This window comes from Desmodus rotundus, chromosome 8 (assembly GCF_022682495.2).
Source record: "Desmodus rotundus isolate HL8 chromosome 8, HLdesRot8A.1, whole genome shotgun sequence".
In the NCBI taxonomy this organism is placed as follows: Eukaryota; Metazoa; Chordata; class Mammalia; order Chiroptera; family Phyllostomidae; genus Desmodus; species Desmodus rotundus.
In genome coordinates this window covers 70,614,303-70,635,715 of record NC_071394.1, presented here as the reverse complement: position 1 = coordinate 70,635,715, position 21,413 = coordinate 70,614,303, and the positions used below count along the sequence as shown (strand labels likewise).

Below are 21,413 nucleotides of genomic sequence, written 5' to 3'. Positions count from 1 at the left end.
CCATTTTAATTATAATGTCTTAGAGTGGGCCTCTTTCAGTTCTTCTTGATAGGGAACCTCTGTGCTTCCTGGACATGAATGATTTTTTCCCTCATCAAGTTAGGGAAGTTTTCTGTCATTACTTTTTCCAAACAAGTTTTCAATCCCTTGCTTCTCCTCTTCTATTTCTGGTATCCCTATGATAAAAATATCATTACATTGCATGTTGTCCCGCAGCTCCCTTAAACCCTCTTTGTCCTTTTTGAGTCCTTTTTTGTTTTGTTGCTCTGTCTGGGGAGGGTTTTTTTTCCACTTTGTCCTTCATCTTGCTTATTTTATCCTCTACTTCCTCTAGCCTGCTTTTAATTCTTTCTAATCTACTCTTCATTTCAGATATTGTATTCTTCACTTCCTCCTAGCTCTTGTTGATAGTTTCTATGTCCTTTATTGATGGTGTAGTTCCCAGCAAGTTCATTGTAGATTCCATAAAGTTCTTTGTAGCTCTCACTGAGCTCTTTGAGCATCCTTATAACCATTATTTTGAACTCAATGCCAACAGTGTGCTTGCCTCAATTTCATTTAGCACTCTTTCTGGGGATACCTCCTTTCCCTTCAATTGGGGTTTTTTTTTTGTCTCCCCTTTTAGGTGACTCTTCTTGTTTGTTTCTGCATATTAGATTGATCTGTTTTGATTCCCTGTCTTTGTGGTACGACTTTCTGTGGAAAGAGACTTGTGGAACACAGAGGTGCAGTCTCATTGATCTCCTAAGCTGGGTGCCCTTAGGATGCCCTTCATGCCATTTATGTGGGCTCTCTGGATGTGATTGGGTTTTGGTTGTTGTTGGGTCATGTTTTGGTGGGCCCTTCTTTCTGGCTGACTGAGAGTCACACTGCCCACCATGTCTTGCATGCTATTGTACAGGTGCTGCTAGAACAAAACCAAATGACTCAGGAATCAAACCCACAACCACAAAAATAACCACCAATCAGAAACACACTATCAATGACCAATGACCAAATATTAATAGAACTGTAAAGAGATTAAGACTATCATAAGAAAGGAAAAATGAATATGAGATGGCTAACTGAAGGAAAAATTATTTTGAAAGGGTAGAGGGAGGAGAAATAATAAGAGTGGGGAATAGAAACAAAGAGAAGAAAGAAAGAATAGAAAATTTATATTGTATATAAAAAAGGGATGGAAGAAGGCAAAATAGAGTAAGAAAAGGTAAGAGTATAGTATGAGATGTATTTTTTAAAATTTTTATTGTTATTCAATTAGTTGTTTGCATTTTCTCCCCATTAGTATGAGATTTAAACAAAAATTTTAAAAAATATAGTGAAGAAAAGGAACAAAATTGGAGAAAAATATCTGCCACAGCAAAATCAATGACAAATGAGGAAAGATTAATAGGGGTGGAATGGGCATAATAAGGAAAGAAGAAAGAAAGAAAAGCTTAAGAGATGTCTAGAGGAAAGAAAAGTGATTTTGAGAGGATAGAAGGAGAAGAACCATTAAGAGTGAGGAATGAAAACCAGGCTAGGATAGGGAAAAATTAAAATTTAAAACACAAAAAAGAAAGGGCAGGAGGAAGGAAAAATGGAGTAGGAGAAGGGAACAGTAAAATTTGAGACTTGAAATATAAAAATACTGAAGATCCGGAAATAAAATTGAAGAAATGCAACAACCAAGGAGCAAAGATCAATAAAGGTGGAGAGAGAATAAGGGTATTTTAAGGCCAGGAAAAAGAATGTGAGATGACTAATCACAAGAAAAATGGTTTTGAGAGGCTGGAGAAATAGTAAGAGTGTGGAATAGAAGTAAGTTATAGTAGCAAGAGAAAAAATAAAATTGATAACAAAAATAAGAAGAGGAATGAAGAAGCTAAAATAGAGTAAGAGCAGGGAGGAGCAAATTATGAGATTTTAAATAAACTAAAATATAAAAACTACTGAAATAATATGCACAAGCTTGAATGAAAAGAAAAAAGATTAAAAAGCTATGCTGGAGAAAAAATAACACAAATAATGAAGAAGACCTCAGTGGAATTAATCTCAATAGAATTCAGAGTTTACCACTCTCTTCTCTTTCTGGATCTGCCTCTGGTAATATCACATGGTGTCCTAGTCTTGTCCTAAGCACCCTATTAGAGACTACAAGTTATCCACAGTCTGTGGCTGTCTCCTTCAGACTTCCCTGGTCCCCACTGTTCTGTCTGGTCAGCATTCCATCAGCCCAGGGCCCAGGAATGTTTCATTTAATGCCCTGAGGACATTTATCCACCTGCCAGGACTGTCAGTACCTAATCCACCTACCTCCAGATGGGGCCTCGGTACAATCAGGAGGGTGGGAACCCTCAGTTACCCCATTCAGTCTTCAGGGAAATTGGTGGGAGTGTTTCCCCACCCTCTCACCACTTATCTTGGTTTGTCCCAGATTCTTTCCAATAATGCAAGAGTGTCAAACTGATTTTCGCCGGGGGCCACATCAGCCTTGCGGTTGCGTTCAAGGAGCTAAATGTAATTTCAACTCCTTAACAGTTATATAGTCCTAAAATTATTTCGGCCCTTTGAAGGCAACCGCAATAATGTATGGTTTTTGGCGATTAGCTGTCCGTTTCCTGTGAGGGGCCAATCTGTGTAAAAGGGGCAGCCACTCTTTCCTGTTTAGAGCAGTTAGCAGCTCTGTCTATGTACCAAGGCTTGGCAGAGCCCTGAACATACCTTGTTGCATCCATCTCTAATCTTTCTGCTCTGCTGGTTTCAGTGGATCAGGGCCCCAGGAAGAGGTTTACCAGGAACTCATAGTGTCTGGTAAAAAGGGCCCTTTCAGAGGTTTTTCTTCTTTCCCCTCCAGATGTGTGCCCAGCATGAGGCTCCTCAGCCTGGCCTCACTGATCTGTAGAGCCTGTAACCCGTAGGTAGAGTTTGGGTTCCCCTGTCTGTGAGGGGACCTGCCTGGATGCAATGAATCTCAGGCGTTCAGCTCCTGGCCATCCCGTCCCCAGCCTGTCGCTCTCTCACAGGAGATTCAGGGCTGAATCCTCCCCTCGGTACAGTTCCCTGTACACCAGCCATGCTGGGTCAGGTCCCACAGGCCCTTCAGCATGATTCTATCCCTCTGAGTTCTTCGTTGTCAGAGCTGCCGTGCACACACACATGGGAGCACCGGGCCCCTGTCAAGTCTCGAGTCTTGCCTCAGCTTCTCTTTTAAAAGAGTTTCTGTGTGGTGCCCACACTGCAGTACCAAGCTCTGGAGCACCTGTTCTCCATGTACTCTCCCTTCCCCCAAATCCCAAAGTCTCTTTTGGTCAGAGCTGGCCACAGCTTGCTGGAGCCTCCAGTAGTTTTAGATAAAGTTTCTCTTTGGATCTCTCCTGGATGGCTCTGGGAAGAGTCCTACAGCACTACTATAACACAGGGTAGTGGTGGGTGCTTTCCCTGCTCCCTCAGTGATTCTCGGCCTTGGGGGGCCTGCCCCTGCCACACTGTTTCTGCAGCCAGTGCCCCCTTGGCCATCTGTCTCTGCCCCTGGAGCTCATGACTCCTGAGCCAATCCACAGCTGTCCCAAATCTGCACAGACAGAAGTGCTGGGTTGGGCAAAGCAGCAGCAGTTACTCTGCTAGGAGAGGCTGGGCCACCCACTCACAAGTGCCCTTCGGGGGCTGGGGAGGGCAGTCTCTTGCCCAATGCTCAACTCTTGTCCATGTACGCACTCACTTACTCTCCATTGGATTTTTGAATTGATTGCTCTGTGGTTTAGCTGCAAGACTGGTCTGGGCCTGGGAGCAAGTGGACAGAGCTTCCAACTACTCTATAGCCTTCTTGGATCCTCCAGTATATACATTCTTTTCAACTGCACATAGAACATTTTTCAGGACAGATCACATGGTATGCTACAAAACAAGTCTCAATAAATTTAAGAAACTGGAATCATAACAAGTATCTTCTCTGACCAATATAGTATGAAACTAGAAATTAATTATGAGGAAAAAATGAAGAACACACAAACACATAGAGGCTAAATAACATGTTACAGAACAATAACTGGGTTAACAACAAAATCAAGGAAGAAATCAAAATATACTGAGACAAATGAAAATGAAAACAAAACAACCCCAAATCTATAGGACACAACAAAAGCAGCCCTAAGAGGAAACTTCATAACAATACAGGCCTGTTTTGAGAAACAAGAAAGCCTCAAATGCATAATCTAAACTTTCACCTAAAGGAACTAGAAAAAGAACAACAAATAAAGACTGAAGTGAACAGAAGAAAGGAAATAATAAAGATCATAGTGGGAATAAACAAAATAGAGCCTAAAAATAGAAAAGGATAATGAGACCAAAAGCTAGTCTTGAAAGTATAAACAAGATTGATAAACCTTTAACCAATCTCATGAATAAAAACAAAGGACCCAAGTAAAAAAATCAGAAATTAAAGAAAAGTGACAACTGGCACTACAGAAATACAAGGGACCGTAAGAAAATACCTTGGACAATTATATACAGCAAACTGGACAATATGAAAAGAAGTGAATTGATTCCAAGAAACATATAAAGTCCAAGACTGAATCAAGAACTTAGGGAAAGTCTAAACAGACCAATTACAACCAACAAAATTAGTTAAGTAATCAAAAAACTCCCAATAAAATGTCCTGAACCAGACAGCTTCACAGGTGAATTTTACCAAACTTTCGAAGAACTAACAACTACCCTGCTCAAACTATTCCAAAAAATTCAGGAAGAGTCAAGTCTCCTAAGTTCATTTTATGAGGCCAGCATTATTCTGATTCCAAGATAAAAACACCGCAAAGAAAGAAAATTTATGTCAATATTCCTGATGAACATAGATGCAAACATCCTCAACAAGATACTAGTTAGCAAACTGAATTCAGCAATACATTAAAAAAGATCATACACCATGATCAAGTGAGATTTATTCTTGGGATGCAAAGTTGATTTGATACCCGCAAATCAATTAATGTGATAAACAACATAAAGGATAAGGATCATACGAATGAATGGAGGAAAAGCATTTGACAAAATCCAGCACCTACTTATGATAAAATTTTTCACTAAAGTGGGAATAGAGGAACCATAACCCAATATAATAAAGGCCATGTATGACAAATTCAGAGCTAACATCATACTCAATAGGGAAAAACTAAAAGTATTTTTCTTAAGATTATGAACAAGACAGGGATGCCCACTTTCGCCACTCTTACTCAACATAATACTGGAAGCCTAGCCACAGCAATCAAACAAGAAGAAATAAGAGAAATCTAAATTGTAAAGGAAGAGGTAAAACTCATTATTTGTATATGACATGAAACTATATAGAGAGAACCCTAAATATTCCACCAAAAAACTACTAGAACTGGTAAACGAATTCAGCAAAGTAGCAGGACACAGATATTCACAAAGTCTTGCACTGTTATATACCAATAATGTGAACTATCAGAAAGAGAAACTAAGAAAACAATCTCACTTACAGCTGCATCAAAAATTAAAATACCTAGAAATAAATTTAACCAAGGAGATGAAGACCTGTACTTGGAAAATTATAAGATACTGAAGAGAGAATCTAAAGAAAATACAAATAAACGGAAGCATATGTTGTGCCCATGGATAGGAAGAACATTGTTAAAATGTCCATACTACCCAAATTATTCTATATATTCAACTCAGTCCCTATCAAAATACCAATGGCATTTTTCACAGAACTAGAACCAATAATCCAAAATTTTATATGGAACCACAAAAGACCCTGAATAGCCAGAACAATCTTGAGAAAGAACAAAGTTGGAGGCATCACATTACCTAATATCAAACTATACTACAAGGCAATAGTAATCAAAAAAACATGGTACTGGCATAAAAACAGACATATAGATCAATGGAACAGAATAGAAAGCCCAGGAATAAGCCCATGCCTATCAGGCCAATTAGTATATGACAAAGGAGGCAAGAACATACAATTGGGTAAAGAAAGTCTATTCAATAAAGGGGGTTGGGAAAATTAGATACTTGCAAAAAAAAATGAAACCAGACCACCTTCTTAGACCATAAACAAGAATAAACTCAAAATGGACAAAAAACTTAAATGTAAGACCTGAAACCATAAAACTCCTAGAAGAAAACATCGGCAGTAAACTCTGTGACATTTCTGTTAGCAGTATCTTTTTCTGATATATGTCCCAGGACAAGGGAAACAAAAGAAAAATAAGTGAATAGATTATAGGGGTGCCAGAAGGAGAAGAGGAAGAACAAAAAGTTAAAAACTTATTTGAACAAATCATGAAGGAGAACTTCCCTAATCTGGCAAAAGAAACAGACTTCTAGGAAGTCCAAGAAGCTCAGAGAGTCCCAAAGAAGCTGGACCCAAGGAGGAACACACCAAGGCACATCATAATTACATTACCTAAGATTAAACAGAAGGAGAGAATCTTAGAAGTAGCAAGAGAAAAGAACACAGTTACCTACAAAGGACTTCCCATAAGACTGTCATCTGATTTCTCCAAAGAGACCTTACAGGAAAGAAGGAGCTGGAAAGAAGTATTCCAAGTCATGAAAGGCAAGGACCTACATCCAAGATTACTGTATCCAGCAAAGCTATCATTTAGAATGGAAGGGCAGATAAAGTGCTTCTCAGATAAGATCAAGTTCAAGGAGTTCATCATCACCAAGCCCTTATTATATGAAATGTTAAAGGGAGTTATCTAAGGAAAGGAAGATCAAAAATATGAACAGTAAAAATGACAGCAAACTCACAGTTATTAACAACCATATCTAAAACAAAAACAAAAGCAAACTAAGCAAACAACTAGAACAGGAACAGAACCACAGAAATGGAGATCACATGGAGGGTTATCAACAGGGGAGTGGGAGAGAGGGGGAAAAGGTACAGAGAATAAGTAGCATAAATGGTAGGTAGAAAATAGACAGGGGGAGGGTAAGAATAGTGTAGGAAATGTAGAAGCCAAAGAACTTATAAGTATGACCAATGGACATGAACTATAGGGGGGGACTGTGGGAGGGAGAGGGTGGGCAGGATGGAGTGGAGTGAGGGGGGGAAATGGGACAACTGTAATAGCATAATCAATAAATATATTTAAAAAAAGAAAAATAAGTGAATGGAACTACATCAAACTAGTAAGTCCTTTAAAGCAAAGGAAACCATCAACAAAATGAAAAAACAACTGACAACCCACTGAATGGAAGAAGATATTCACCAATGATACATCCAATAAAGGGTTAATATCCAAAATTTATTTTAAAAAAACTCATACACCTCAACACCAAAAAAAAAAAAACCCAAAAAACAAAACCCCCAACAATCTAACTAAAAAATGGGCTGAGGACATAAATAGATGTTTCTCCAAAGATGACATATGGATGGCCAATAGCCATCTGAAAAGATGCCCAATGTCACTAATCATAAGAGAGATGCAAATCAAAACCACAATGAGGTATCACCTCATACCTACCAGAATGGCTATCATCAATAAATTAACAGACAACAAGTGTTGGAGAGGATGCCGAGAAATGGGAACCCTAGCGCACCGTTGGTGGGAATGCAGACTGGTGCAACCACTGTGAAAAACAGCATGGAGTTTCCTCAAAAAAATAAAAAATGGAACTGCCTTTTGGCCCAGCATTCCCACTTCTGGGAATATACCCTAAGAATCCCAAAACACCAATTTGAGAGAATTAATGCACCCCAATGTCACAGTAGTGTTATTTACAATAGCTAATATCTGGAAACAGCCCAAGTGCCCATCAGTAGATAGATAAGTGGATAAAAAGGCTGTGGTCCATATATTTACAATGGAATGTTACTTGGCCTTAGAAAGAAGGAAATCTTACCATTTGCAACAGCATGGATGGTCCTAGAGGGTATTATGTTAAGTGAAATAAGTCAGACAGAGAAAGACAAATACCACATGATTTTACTTATATGTAAAATCTAAAGAACAAAATAAACAAAACAGGAACAGACTCATAGATACAGAGAACAGACTGATGGCAATCAGAGGAGAGGGGGTTTGGGGATTGGGTGAAGATGGTGAAGTAATTAAGTACAAATTGGTAGTTACAAAACAGTCATGAGGATGTTAAGTATAGCATAAGGAATATAGTCAATAATATTGTAATAATTGTTTATGGTACAAGGTGGGTACAGGAGATATTGAAGATCACTTTGTGAAGTATATGATTATCTAACCACTATGCTGTACACCGAATCTAATATAAATAATATTGAATGACAACTGTAATTGAAAACTTTAAAAAATAATAAATATTTAAAAAGCAGAAAAAGTTAGGACTTGTCAGACTGGATAAAATAGCAAACCCAACAATATTGCGGACTAACAGAAATACGCTTTAAATATAAAGCAGAAATATGTTAAAAGGAAAAGTACAGAATGTCTGCTTGTCTTTCTGCAGGTAGTATACAAAAAGTTTTAACAAATATTTATTGACCACATACTATGAACCAGGAATGTGTGAGAAAAACTGTTAAGAGAACAAAAGAATTGTGAGAATTCATCCAAAACCACACACTGGTGTACATGTGCAAATACATATTCACACACACATATGTACACCCTGAAATCGCAGTTTAGTTTGTGAGTAAAATTTGAATTTATATTGATCCTTACCTTGATTTTATGAGCATATACTACCATAAAATATTTTTTAATAAAAAAGTAGAAAAAGATATAAACTGTGCTCCTAGTGAAAGGAAAGCTCAAGTGGCTACAATATCACACTAAGTAAATTTCAAAGCAAAGAATTTTACCATGAATGAAGACGGTTAATTAATAATATAAAGTCATCAATTCACCAAGAGGATATAACAATTCTAATCATTTTTGCTCCTCATAACATAACTATTAGAAATGCAAGGAGAAATAAACAAATCCATAATCATAGTCTGAGATTTTAACACTCCTTCTCTCAGTAAATGATAGAACAAGTAGACAGAAAATCAGTAAGACTATAAAATATTCTAACAACACTATCAATCAACTTGACCTGATTGACATTTGTTAAACATTCTACCCAACAATCAAACAGACACATTGTTTTGAAGTGCACGTGGAACACTTAGCAGCACACACCACATTCTGGCCCATACAGCAAGTGTCAGGGTTAACAGTCCCCAAGTCATGCAAGTATGTTCTCAATCTACACTTCACATCATTTATAAGAATTAACTCAACATGGAGTACAAAACTGTATGTAAGACCTAAAACAGTAAAACTTCTAGAAAAAAACACAGGTTTGGGCAAAGACTTCTTAGATGTGACATGATTCATAAAATAATCCAAATTGATAAGCCAGACTGCAAAATGACAATGTTCTGCTCTTCAAAAAGACACTATTAAAAAAGTAAAGACAAACTACAAACTAGGAGAGAATATTTTCGAATCATACATCTGAAAAAGATCTGGTTTCCAGAATATACAAACTCTTAAAAGTATAAAGAACTCTTAAAAGTCAATAAGAAAATAAATGACCTGGTGAAAAAATATGGACAAAAATTTGAACAGATTTGTATCAGTAAATATGGCAAAAGATATGGCAAATAAGCACAGGAAAAGATACTCAACATCATTATTCTTTATTCCCAACATAGTAGAAATTCAATTCCCAAACTATCAATTAAGGATGCAGGTAAAATAAGGGCATTGCCAGCCTTGTAAAATCTTGAAACAACATTTAGCCTCAATGTACTTTTCTCAGGAAGTTACCAATATAACCACATCACCTAAAGATGAAATAAAAGAATAAGCTGAAAAAGAGAAAAATGTGCTTCAGGACACAAGAGATCTGACATTGAAAGGGAGACGAGACCAACATGATGGTGAAGGAAAGTGCCAGGGCAGCAGCTGTGCAAACCACACTGAAGTAAGAGGCTGTAGGTTCCAGGAAAGACATCTCCAAGGACAAAAACGCAACCAGTAGAATAGATGATGAATCTGGCTCTACCGAGTGAAATTTTACGGTTCTGTCAAAATGAAGTCAAGTGAGTTATAGACACGTCATTTTAAGGAAGAAAAGAATCATTATTCTTAAGGAAAATAAAAAAGTGTGATTTACGAAATGTATTTGTAATAAATGATTCAGCTGTGAACTTACACTACACAGTATGGAATTCTACAATTCCACAACTCACTGATGCTGAGCAGACTCTGAACTTGAACTGATTAAATTAGGTCTCTGCCCTTTAAACAGTGATGAAGGCGGCAGCAGGGTGTGTCCAAGAAAGGAAGCTATTTAGCCACCATGTTCATGACTCCGTATTCGGGCTGCCTCAAGGTACCAGGGAAGTCTGCGGAGAAATTGCCATGGCTGTGCCTTTTATGTGACTTGTTTCACCTAAAACATCTGTCTGGCTTGTCTCTAAGATAATACATTTTATTTTTGCAGATACTCTCCCCAACAATGCTAACAAATTCTTCCCAATGAAAGAATCCCTACCTCATTTAAATCAAATCCCAAAGCACAGCTTGGTGGTAGGGGGAGAGGAAGAATTTATGTGTGTGTGGCATGTAGGTATATAGAGGGTGGGTTTTTAGAATTAAACTTTCATTTTTCATTACAACAAAGTCACTGGATAATAGGTAGAAGAGAAAGTCAAGAAATAGTAGGTACATATCTAAAGATGTGTCTTGTGGGCCTCAGTTCCACAGCTTAGAGCATGCCCAATAAAGCTATATATTAGAAAATATAGTGTCTGTAATTCTCTAGAATAGAAAGTAACTATAGTCAATGCGCAATATGACCTGAGTAAGAGAGGTGAAGAGAAGATTATAGCAGAATATTTGACATGTAATATACACACCATTTTTCCACCCATAGGAAGAGAACATGTAAGGAACAGGTGTGATCCTATTACCTTCTAATGCATGGTAGCAGCCTTATCCCAGTGGCAGCATTCAATCTTTAAATGCAAAATTTAGAATCACAACAGGATTTAACAACTGGAGGCACTTGAAACAGCTACTAAATATAATGGAAAAGAGAGGTGCCACCTAAAACAAGGCTTCCCTACCTCCCCGCTTACAGCCAGGGCTATAACTCCTTGAAAACACTTATTACAATTAAAATCTATTATATAAAAATGAGATTGTAAATGGTACTACATGTTAGTGATGACTTTTGTTTCTTTTCAGTATTGTAAGTGTTCATTTTCAGGTGATTAAAAAACTGCCTAGAAGATAATTGTTTTCTCCATTCTGTATCAGGTGATACAACTCACAGTTTAATATTTACAAAATATCAATAGTTATCCCTCAATTATGTATTGGTCAACACAACCCAGCCTTGGATGCGCTTACAAAGAATTCAGATTTTCAGGTCAGACGGACTAAATTTTTAATCTTGCTTTGCCACCTTGTGCTGTGTGACCGCAGACTGTGTAATATAACTGTTCTAATTAATATGAGACTCGAGGTTCCTCATCTGTTGAACGGGAGTACAGGATTCTGAAGGAGTAAGTTAGGTCATGTATGCAAAACACCTTGGTGAACTACTGGACCTAAAAATAAAAAATAGCTTTCCTACCAGAATAGACATTGCCATACATGTATAAAGCTACTGACTAAGAATTTTTAAATTCTTTCTCCCAAGTTTATTTCAACATCACAGCATGTAAATACTGAAGCAAATCAAAGGGAAAACACATTACCAAATGGCAAGTCATGACTTATTTCTGCAGCCAGCGTTAGGGAAGGGCACAAGAATTCACACCTTAAAGGCCTACATTCATTTAGAAAACAATAGCAAGGAGTCCGCATTACTTTCCAGGCCCTATTCAGCTTTTGATAAGGATATTATTCAAAAGTCACAGAGGTGACCTGACTTATGCAACTATCACTATTACCCAATTTTAGACCATTTTCATCACCCCCAAAACAAATCTAGTACCCATTGGCAGTTGCTCTCCAATCTCCTCTACCCTCCAGCCCCTGGAAACTACTAATATATTTTTTGTCTGTAGGGATTCACCATTTCTGGGCAATTAATACAAAAGGGATCATATAATATGTGGGGTTTTGTGATTAGGTGCTTTCACTTAGCATGTTTTAAAGGTTCATCCATGTTGTAGCATATACCAGTACTTCATGCCTTTTTTTGAGTAATATTCCATTGCATAATTATATCACGTTTTGTTTATCCATTCATCCAATGATAGACATTTGTATTGTTTCCTCCTTTTGGCTATTATGAAAAATGATGCTATTAACATTTGTGTACAAATTTTTATGTGGACATGTTTTCATTTCTCTTGGGTATATATGTAGGAGTAGAATTACAGGGTCATAAGGTAATTTTATACTTAACTTTTTGAGGAACTGCCAAACTATTTTGCAAAGCACTTGCATTGTATGAAGGTTCCAATTTTTCCACAAAATCACCAATATTTGTTACTGTCTGTCTTTTAGATAACGGCCATCCTGGTAGGTGTGAAGTGGTATCTCAATTTATTTTGATTCACGTTTTCCTAATGACCAATGATGTTAAGCATCTTTGAGTTTATTGGTCATTTGTAGCTCTTTTCAGAGAAATGCCTATTCAACCCTTCGCCCATCTTTGCTTGGGTTATTTGTCTTTACATTGTTGACTGGTGAGTTCTTTATATATCCTGGATAGAAATTCCTCATCAGATCTACAATCCGACAATACTTTCTCCCATTCTGTAGACTGTATTTTCACTTTCTTGAAGGTGCTCTCTGAAACGCAAACTTTTAACATAATTTTAATTGAATTTATTAGGATGACATTGGTTAATAAAATTATATGAAGCACAAACTTTTTAATTTTTAATAAAGTCCAATTTATCTATTTTTCTTTTGTTACTTGTTCTTTTGGTGTTATACTTAAGAAACCACTGCCTAATCTAAGGTCATGAAGATTTATTCCTATGTTTTCTTTTAAGAGCTCTACAGTTTTTAGTTCTTACTCTTAGGTCTATGATTCATTTTGAGTTAATTTTTATATATGGTATGTAGAAGGGGTCCAACTTCATTCTTTTGCATGTGGAGAAAATCAACTGTTGAAAGAATTTTCACTGAAGTTACAATATGCCATGCACACATACATAAAGATATTCATTCAACAAATATATGCAGCAAAAACAATATTTTGAGATATGAACTGATAATTTTTCTATCTCTATTTTCCCCTTTCCTTCCCAACATTCAGGCACATAGCAGGCTCCAGGCTTCCTTGCCTAGGGGAAGTTTATGGCAAGGTAGCTTCCTGACTTTTGTCTTCTCAAACACCTAAGTTATAGGACCACAGATTCTCAGGGGAATTGACCAATTCTATTGTCCAGAAAAACAAGGAAGAGGTGGTTTTCCTCTATGGAAGAATAGATAGAGAGCCCCTAGAAATGGAGGCAGTAGGAAAAGGAAAAAAAAATGTCCTGAGAAAAAGGGGACCTGTACCCAATTTCCCAGACATACTGCTGAGAGGAATGGCTGTGGGTATAGCTAAGCATAGGTACCTCAGCCCAGATTCTGAACCCTAAGTCTGGTATGAGGCCACTAAGACTCACTAAACCATAATGGCTTATAAGGACAGGAACAATACAGCAAACAACTGACAAAACATCAGATGGGATCCCTCCTCCTACCCCTACACTGGCATATCCTGAACGTCTGTGTAATACACAGTCTAGGCACGACCCTGGAATTATGTCATATTCTGAAGAAGCAAGGGGCGATGATGAAACCCAAGAACCACTAAGGTTATATTTTTTTCCCCACCAGCAAGACAAAATGGCAACTCAGAGTGAGAAATTAGGTTTCTAAGGAACAGTTATATTTCTTGCATGCTTGATTTTATGGACTGACATTCATACCTGCCACACAAATCTTAAGAACCCACTATGTACCATCCTGCCAGGCTAATTTGGAGTGGGAAATATAACAGTCATGATTAGCCAAGGTATTTACAGTCTGATGAAAGCAAACGTGAATTATGGTAGCTACCATGAAATACACACCATTTGTGTACACAGTTTATGCTACACTCTGGCTCACATTTAATGGAATCTTCCTCCCAACAGGCCTCTGACACTCAGAGAAGGCAAGGGACTTGGCTCAGGATGCACACTAGTAATTGGTAGGACTCAGATATGTACCAAGGTATACCTAGCTCCAGGCCCATTTTCATTCCTGAAGTAATGACTCAGAATGACTTCCTTCCATGGAGAGGCCAATTTGAGTGCTGTCCTTTGGTAACCCAGAATCCATTGGACCTAGATTTTGATTCACTTCTCTGAGTTGGGATTCGCTTAAGTCAAACCAATCTTCTCCAAGTTGGTGTACAATGCACCCATTGGCAGATAACTGGATAGGAAGCTGAGGTTGGGCAGGAGACATTGGACAAGTTGGTTCCCATGATGTTGGGGCTCATGGTCTTGCTATATCCAGATACGTCAATTAGTTCCTCTGAACAGCCTGGATTTTTATTACCATTCACATCACCTTTATGTCCAGCAAAGAAGTGTCATATTTGGCTTGGGGAAAAGATCTTAAGTTTTCTATTTATGTGCAAAAGGAAAAATTTGGTTATATGCAAAATGGAAATTTCTCTTACAGGGAAAAAAATCTCATTAAGCTGTTTTGCTTTAAGGTGCAGGCACTTAACTGGGTGCCTAAGAAACTATTTAAAATTCTTATCTGAAGCTTCCTAGAAACAATAAAAGGAAAATAACTTGATTCTGGCAATAAAATATTAATAGTTTTTCCATAAGTATTAATCTACGGAACAAACGTTGAACATGAAAGAACAGCCACATAGATGCTGTGAGAGCCACGATTTATGCATTTTCTACTCCTACTTCTGCTATTTGATCTTGGATAAATGACTAAACCAAATTTCAAATCTTAAAGAGAAACATATTTTACCACAGACAGAAGTAAAAAGCACAGAGAAACCTAACATACTACTGTCTCTTCTACTGTATCCTTGTCTAAGAAATAAATCTCTCTCCATTTGGGATTGTATAACCATTTAACTTGCATTTTCCCATATACAAACTGGACTTCAGAGCTGAGGAAATAAGTTACTCCAATGTCCCATTTTGTAAATGAGATTCCAAGAGGTTAAGTGCCTTGAGGTTCCAGAAGGTTAAGTGACTTGTCCAATGTCATGTGTTCATTAGCACAAGTATTATTATTATTTCAACTAAGTAGGAAGGGTACTGACCTAGGAGTGAGAAGACCTAGCTTATACTTCCCACTCAGTTATTAATGAATCACTGTGTTTATAAAAGTGTTAGATAAGATGGTTTTTGAAAATCCTTCCCTGTCTGAAGGGACTATAATTCTGTGAACATGAACATCAGTAGTTTTTGTTTGTTTTTAGACACTTAATAACTTTCTTTGCAGTTATGAGAAAGAAGCAATATGTATGGAATTATGAATGTGAGCTCTAGGGCTGGATGTCTGCCTTGTAATCTCAGTTCTCATTTACTTGTGGTGAAAGTCTGAATAAACTACTTAGCCTAATTGCCTCATCTGCAAAATGGAGATTGTGCCTATCCACTACACATGGCCCTACTATGATTAAATGAAGTAACACATGTCAAGGATTCAGCACAGTGCACAGCACATAGGAAGTGCTCAGTAAATGGAGACTGCCATTAGTATTATCATAAAGGAACCAGAGTCAGTGTCTTTGTGTGGATTATAAGAAGGCATCCCTTCCTTTGGGCAGAAGCAACCTAAGTGCTAAGGTCCGCATCAAGGCAGAATCTCATACTCTATGACTATGTGTCTCTTCTTTTAAAAAAGAAACCATTTCCCAATCTCCCTTCCTGAGTGGTAGCCAATGTCACGTAAGTGTTTGTTATAATGTAGGGCTTCTTAAAAGCTCTCCAGAGGATGCCTACTTGGACAGCAGGAACACTTTTGCTCTTCCCTTCTTTTCCTTCTTTCTGCCCAGAATGCCGAAACAAAGGCTGGGTGCCAGCAGCCTACTGATCACGTGGGAAGGGCTACAGATTTTCAGAGACTCGGTCCTTGACCCAACAGTTCAAAGCCAGCAATCACTGACCTCCAGATTTGTTTCAGGAGGAAATAAACTGATGTACATTTTCAGCTCTTACTATCAAAGTGCTATCCTAACCAAAATACCCTCCAAATGGATTTCTCTTTTCTGTCAATAAATATTTACAGACCTGCCTGATCAGCCACTGCCCCTAGCCACATAGGGGTGCTAAGTCAGACTGCTATTGGCTGTCACCTACATTTCTGCAAAATGTCCACACTGTCCTTGAGGTTCTTGCTATTCAAAGTATGGCCTGTGGACCAGCAACATTAGTGTCACTGAGGAACTTGTTAGAAATGCAGATATCTTTGTCCCCATTCCACACCTACAGAACCAGAATCTGCATTTTCAGGCAGTGATTTCTGTGCACTTTGAAGCTGGAGGCTCTAGACTACACTTCCAGGCTCCGCTGTCATTCCTCTTGAAGAGTACTGCCAAGATGATCTTTCTGTAGCACAGCTCTAATCATGTCACTCTCCTTAATAAACCTTCAGGGCTCCTCCTATCTACAGACTAAAGTTTAGATTCCTTAAGCCTGATGACTCACCCAGGCCTTCTAGGATCTTGTGTTGTTTGGGAAATGCCCATCAAAGTGCTTGCCCTGTGAATAGTAGGTAGACAATAAACAATGTTCTAGTCCTTAATTCTGGCTTTACCATGCTAGGAATCTGGGATACAGTGGTACCAAAAAAAAAAAAAAAAAAAAGACATGGTCCCTTGCCTTCATGGAGCTTGGAGACCAGTTGAAAGAGTAAGTTTTAAAATAAATCAAAATGCGTGATGGGAAATTATAAGTGCTATGAAGAAAATGAATGGGCAGTGCTACATTCTGGTCAGAATGGTCCATAAGATGGGAGCTGTGGGGCTGGACCAGGCAGAAGGAGCCACACCTGCAGAGACTTAAGAGAACTTCATTTGTCTGAGGCTCAGAATAGGGCTGCCCTTTCAGGCTTACCCAGAAAAGAGATACCTTGGGAGCAAGCTGTCATGGGGTTCACCTTCCAAGTCACTTAGGAGAAAAGGCTGATTTTTTTTCCCCCTAACTTATGTCTTCACTGGGACCACATGTGAGGCAGAGATCTTGCCCTGCTGCAGTCTTTGTGAGTCCAGCCCTGCAAATGAGACCTAGTGAAATACAAATCCTAGCTCCAGCGTTCACTGGTAATCGACTCCCTTGACCTCCAAGCTTCTGCTTCCTCAGTACAAAGTGAGGTTAAGATTAGAACCAACTTTGTAGTTACGGTGAACACTGAGAAAGTCGACGCTGACAAAGAAAGCTCCCAGAACACTGCCACCCACATCAGTGCTCACCTGAACGTTAGCGATTATATGATTATGATTAGTACTACTGTTAATTATTATTAACTTTCGGATAGAAAGCTCATCCCACATATTCCTGCCCCGCTGAGGCCTCCCGACCCTGCGATTCCACGCAGCAGCGCCCTCGCCCCGCGTGACCCCACAGCGCGAGCGCCGAACGCCGCCGCAGGACCCCCGTTACCTGGGGCCAAACACGGATTATCATTATCATCACCTCGCGACCTGAGCCCTGCCTCCCTAACCGACGCGCAGCTTCAGCGGCGGCATCCTCAGCCCAGCCTGGCCAGGGTGGCGGCCACGCGGCGCGCTCCGGCGGAGGGGAGGGGGCTCTACCGCGGCGGCGGCGGAGGGGGGCTGAGCCAAGAGGCGCGCTGCAGCCGCGGAGGAGGAGGAGGAAAAGGATGCTGGGGACGGGCGGCAGGCCGGGCAGCGGGGAGGCCCTGCCCGTAGTGAAGTCCGTGGTGCCCTAGGTGCAGGGAGTGGCGGTCGCCTCCTGCGCGCATTATTCCCGAGATGGCGGCAGCAACGGTGGCACGTTGGCGCGGGGAGCCCCAGAGGCGCCGACCGGGCGCGGGCTGAGCCGTGCCGGCCGGGGAGCTCGCTCAGGGCCCACGCGGCGTTGGAGCCAAGGCCAGGAGGCCTGCAGAGCGGTGAGGCCCGGAGCGGCCCGTGAACGGAGCGTCGGGCCGGGGAGGCCACGATGGCGAACGCTAGCGAGCCGGGCGGCGGTGGCGGAGAGGCAGCCGCCCTGGGCATTAAGCTGGCCACGCTCAGCCTGCTGCTGTGCGTGAGCCTAGCGGGCAACGTGCTGTTCGCGCTGCTCATAGTGCGGGAGCGCAGCCTGCACCGCGCGCCGTACTACCTGCTGCTTGACCTGTGCTTGGCCGACGGGCTGCGCGCGCTCGCCTGCCTCCCGGCTGTCATGCTGGCCGCGCGGCGCGCGGCGGCCGCGGCCGGGACCCCGCCGGGCGCGCTTGGCTGCAAGCTGCTCGCCTTCCTAGCCGCGCTCTTCTGCTTCCACGCAGCCTTCCTGCTGCTCGGCGTGGGCGTCACCCGCTACCTGGCCATCGCGCACCACCGCTTCTATGCGGAGCGCCTGGCCGGCTGGCCGTGCGCCGCCATGCTGGTTTGCGCCGCCTGGGCACTGGCGCTGGCTGCGGCCTTCCCGCCGGTGCTGGACGGCGGCGGCGAGGAGGAGGACGCGCCTTGCGCCCTGGAGCAACGGCCAGATGGCGCCCCCGGCGCGCTAGGCTTCCTGCTGCTACTGGCCGCGGTCGTGGGTGCCACGCACCTCGTCTACCTCCGCCTGCTCTTCTTCATCCACGACCGCCGCAAGATGAGGCCCGCGCGCCTCGTCCCGGCAGTCAGCCACGACTGGACTTTCCACGGCCCCGGCGCCACCGGCCAGGCGGCCGCCAACTGGACAGCTGGCTTCGGCCGCGGCCCCACGCCGCCCGCACTCGTGGGCATCCGGCCCGCGGGGCCCGGCCGCGGCGCGCGCCGTCTACTCGTGCTCGAGGAGTTCAAGACAGAGAAGAGGCTGTGCAAGATGTTCTATGCCATCACGCTTCTCTTTCTGCTGCTCTGGGGGCCCTACGTCGTGGCCAGTTACCTGCGGGTCTTAGTGCGGCCCGGCGCCGTACCCCAGGCCTACCTGACGGCTTCCGTGTGGCTGACCTTCGCACAGGCCGGCATCAACCCTGTAGTGTGCTTCCTCTTCAACAGGGAGCTAAGGGACTGCTTCAGGGCCCAGTTCCCCTGCTGCCAGAGCACCCAGGCCACCCAGGCCACTCTCCCGTGCGACTTGAAAGGCATTGGTTTGTAAGGGCTCTCCCGCTACGTACACCCCAATCCAGCCCTTCCCTTGGGCTTGGACACTGACTTGTTTCTCCCCTTCTGCCCCCCCCTTTTAATGGTCTAAGCTGCCTTCAAAATGACTCCAAGTGGATTAACATTTGGATTGTACAGACTCACTTTAAGTGGGGAGAGGGGTTTCCAGTTCATCCCCACCCCCGCTGCAGTCATTGTCCTCTTAAATATATTTTCATCCCGAAAATAGGTCTTGGAGTCTTTGTATTGGTACTGCTGTCTTTTACTCCATGTTATTACTTTTGAAAATAAAGACTAAACTAATTTTCTTCATACGACGTTTCCTAAAGACTACGGCCAATTTTCTACAGAAGCTATTTTTGACAACCTCAAGTGGCATTACATTTTGCAGTGAAATAGAGGAACCCCAGGGGACTTCACAAGTTTGATTTCTTGACGGTCTTCTGTTGGAAGCAGGAGAAAGGGGGAGGGAGGATTTTCTTAACTTCCCTCTGAATTGCCAGCCATGGGGTCAGTTGTGCTGCTCTCCTTCTTTGAAAGTGTTGAACGTTTTGTTCAGTGTTGAGATTGAATTTAAAGAGCAGCTATGGGAGTGACTAGCAAGGCAGTTGATTTTTTTAAGCAGCAAGGACATTTGTTTCCTATGTTACTTTAATACTACTACAAAATACAGGTCAGTGACAACTGCTCTCTGCATTATACCAATCTTGACTGGAAACATTTCTATAAAACTGTAACTTTTAAAAGTTAAAAGGTGTTTTGGTTATTGATGGTGTGGAAGAAATACAGTATTGCATGTTTTTGTATGTACTGATTGCTGTTCACTGATGGGGGGTCTCTGAAAAGCAGTACTAAATCAAAATTCTTCAGCTGTTTTTTGCCAATAAAAATTAAAATAACTTTATGGAAACAGCTTGTTCTTTGAGGAGCCCAGTTATATTCTGGCTCATGAAACTAACTTCCACTTTGAAAATTGTTCTTTTGTTCATGGTATTAGTGAATGGCATATAATGATACTCTACTTCTTGGAGACAAAGCGTTTCCTAAAAATGTTTGCTAGTTTAAGCTGTGCTGTTCTATAATGGTTATTTTAAATTAATGAGAACTATAATTTTAAATATTTCTTTGACACATTGTAATCTTACATTGAAAGACTAAATTCTGCAAGTACTGTGTAATTTTTGCTTATAATGCTACATTTTTATTAATGTACCTTCTGTTTTGAGGATTTATATCTGTATTTCTCTTTGCATTATACAAATATACCAGTATTTTCACTCTGGAGTATTTTGTTATTGTTCTTGTGTGAGGCAGTGATTGGTACTAACAGGCACCTAACTATGGTACTCATGTTCTGTTAGCCTTTAAGTGCGTGTTATTTAGTTGACCATCAGTATATCTAAAACATTTACAGGCTTGCCAACTTAAAATGCAAGATAAAACTCTTCAAATCACTTAAAAGGGAAGGACTGTGTTAAAACTGCTTTTTATGAACATATAAACATAAAAGAAATAATCATTTTATTTAAAACAGTTAAAAGTAGGTGTAGTAAATATGTTGAAATTTATTTTACTTGAGCATAATATGAACTATTAATAACGTTCAGTCCAAGAGGGATGTTATAAGAGGGTATGTCCAATTTATTTATTTTTTGAAATTTTTAAAATTAAATTTTATTTTTTTATTGTTGTTCAAGTACAATTGTCTTCATTTTTCCCCCTCCATTCCCACCTACCCCAGCCATCCCCACCTCCCACCTTTGATCCTACCCCTCTTTGGCTTTGTCCAAGTGTCCTTTGTACATGTTTCTTGATGACCCTTCCCCATTTTACCCTGTTATCCCTGCCCCACCTACCCTCTGGTTACTGTCAGTCTGTTCTGTATTTCAAGTATCTGGTTATATTTTGTTTGCTTGTTTATTTTGTTGGTGAGGATCCATTTATAGGTGAGATCATATGGTATTTATTTTTTATCAACTGGCTTATTTCACTTAGCATAATGCTCTCCAGATCCACCCATGCTGTTACAAAGGGTAGTAGCTCCTTTCTTCTCCTTCTTTCTTTCACAGTATTCCATTGTGTAAACGTACCATAGTTTTTTGATCCACTCATTTACTGATGGGCACTTAGATTGCTTCCAACACTTGGCTATTGTAAATTATGCTGCTATGAACATTGGGATGTATAGGTTCTTTTGAATTTCTGTTTAA

The 21,413-nt window shown here is 40.7% G+C and overlaps 2 protein-coding genes across 3 annotated transcripts in view; one reads left to right on the top strand and one right to left on the bottom strand.

Annotated features, from left to right (window-relative positions):
* The window catches only part of EIF4E3 (eukaryotic translation initiation factor 4E family member 3), a 170,496-nt gene extending 151,707 nt beyond the window's left edge, over window positions 1-18,789 (bottom strand). The window contains exon 1 of one of the 2 annotated variants that reach the window (XM_053930436.2): window positions 18,665-18,789. The gene's annotated coding sequence lies outside the window, so the exon portion shown is untranslated. Of the gene's footprint in view, window positions 1-18,235; window positions 18,369-18,664 lie in introns of those variants that run through there. The other variant, XM_053930435.1, reaches the window with a different exon arrangement.
* GPR27 (G protein-coupled receptor 27) lies at window positions 17,561-20,828 on the top strand. The gene has a single exon (XM_053930433.2). The coding sequence runs from the start codon at window positions 18,074-18,076 to the stop codon at window positions 19,196-19,198; it is 1,125 nt and encodes a 374-aa protein (XP_053786408.1). The 5' UTR covers window positions 17,561-18,073; the 3' UTR covers window positions 19,199-20,828.
* The last annotated feature ends 585 nt before the right edge of the window (window positions 20,829-21,413 follow it).

Bases quoted from the DNA above. Each gene is read 5' to 3' on its own strand.
- GPR27 (XM_053930433.2), top strand. From the start codon at position 18,074: ATGGCGAACGCTAGCGAGCCGGGCGGCGGTGGCGGAGAGGCAGCCGCC.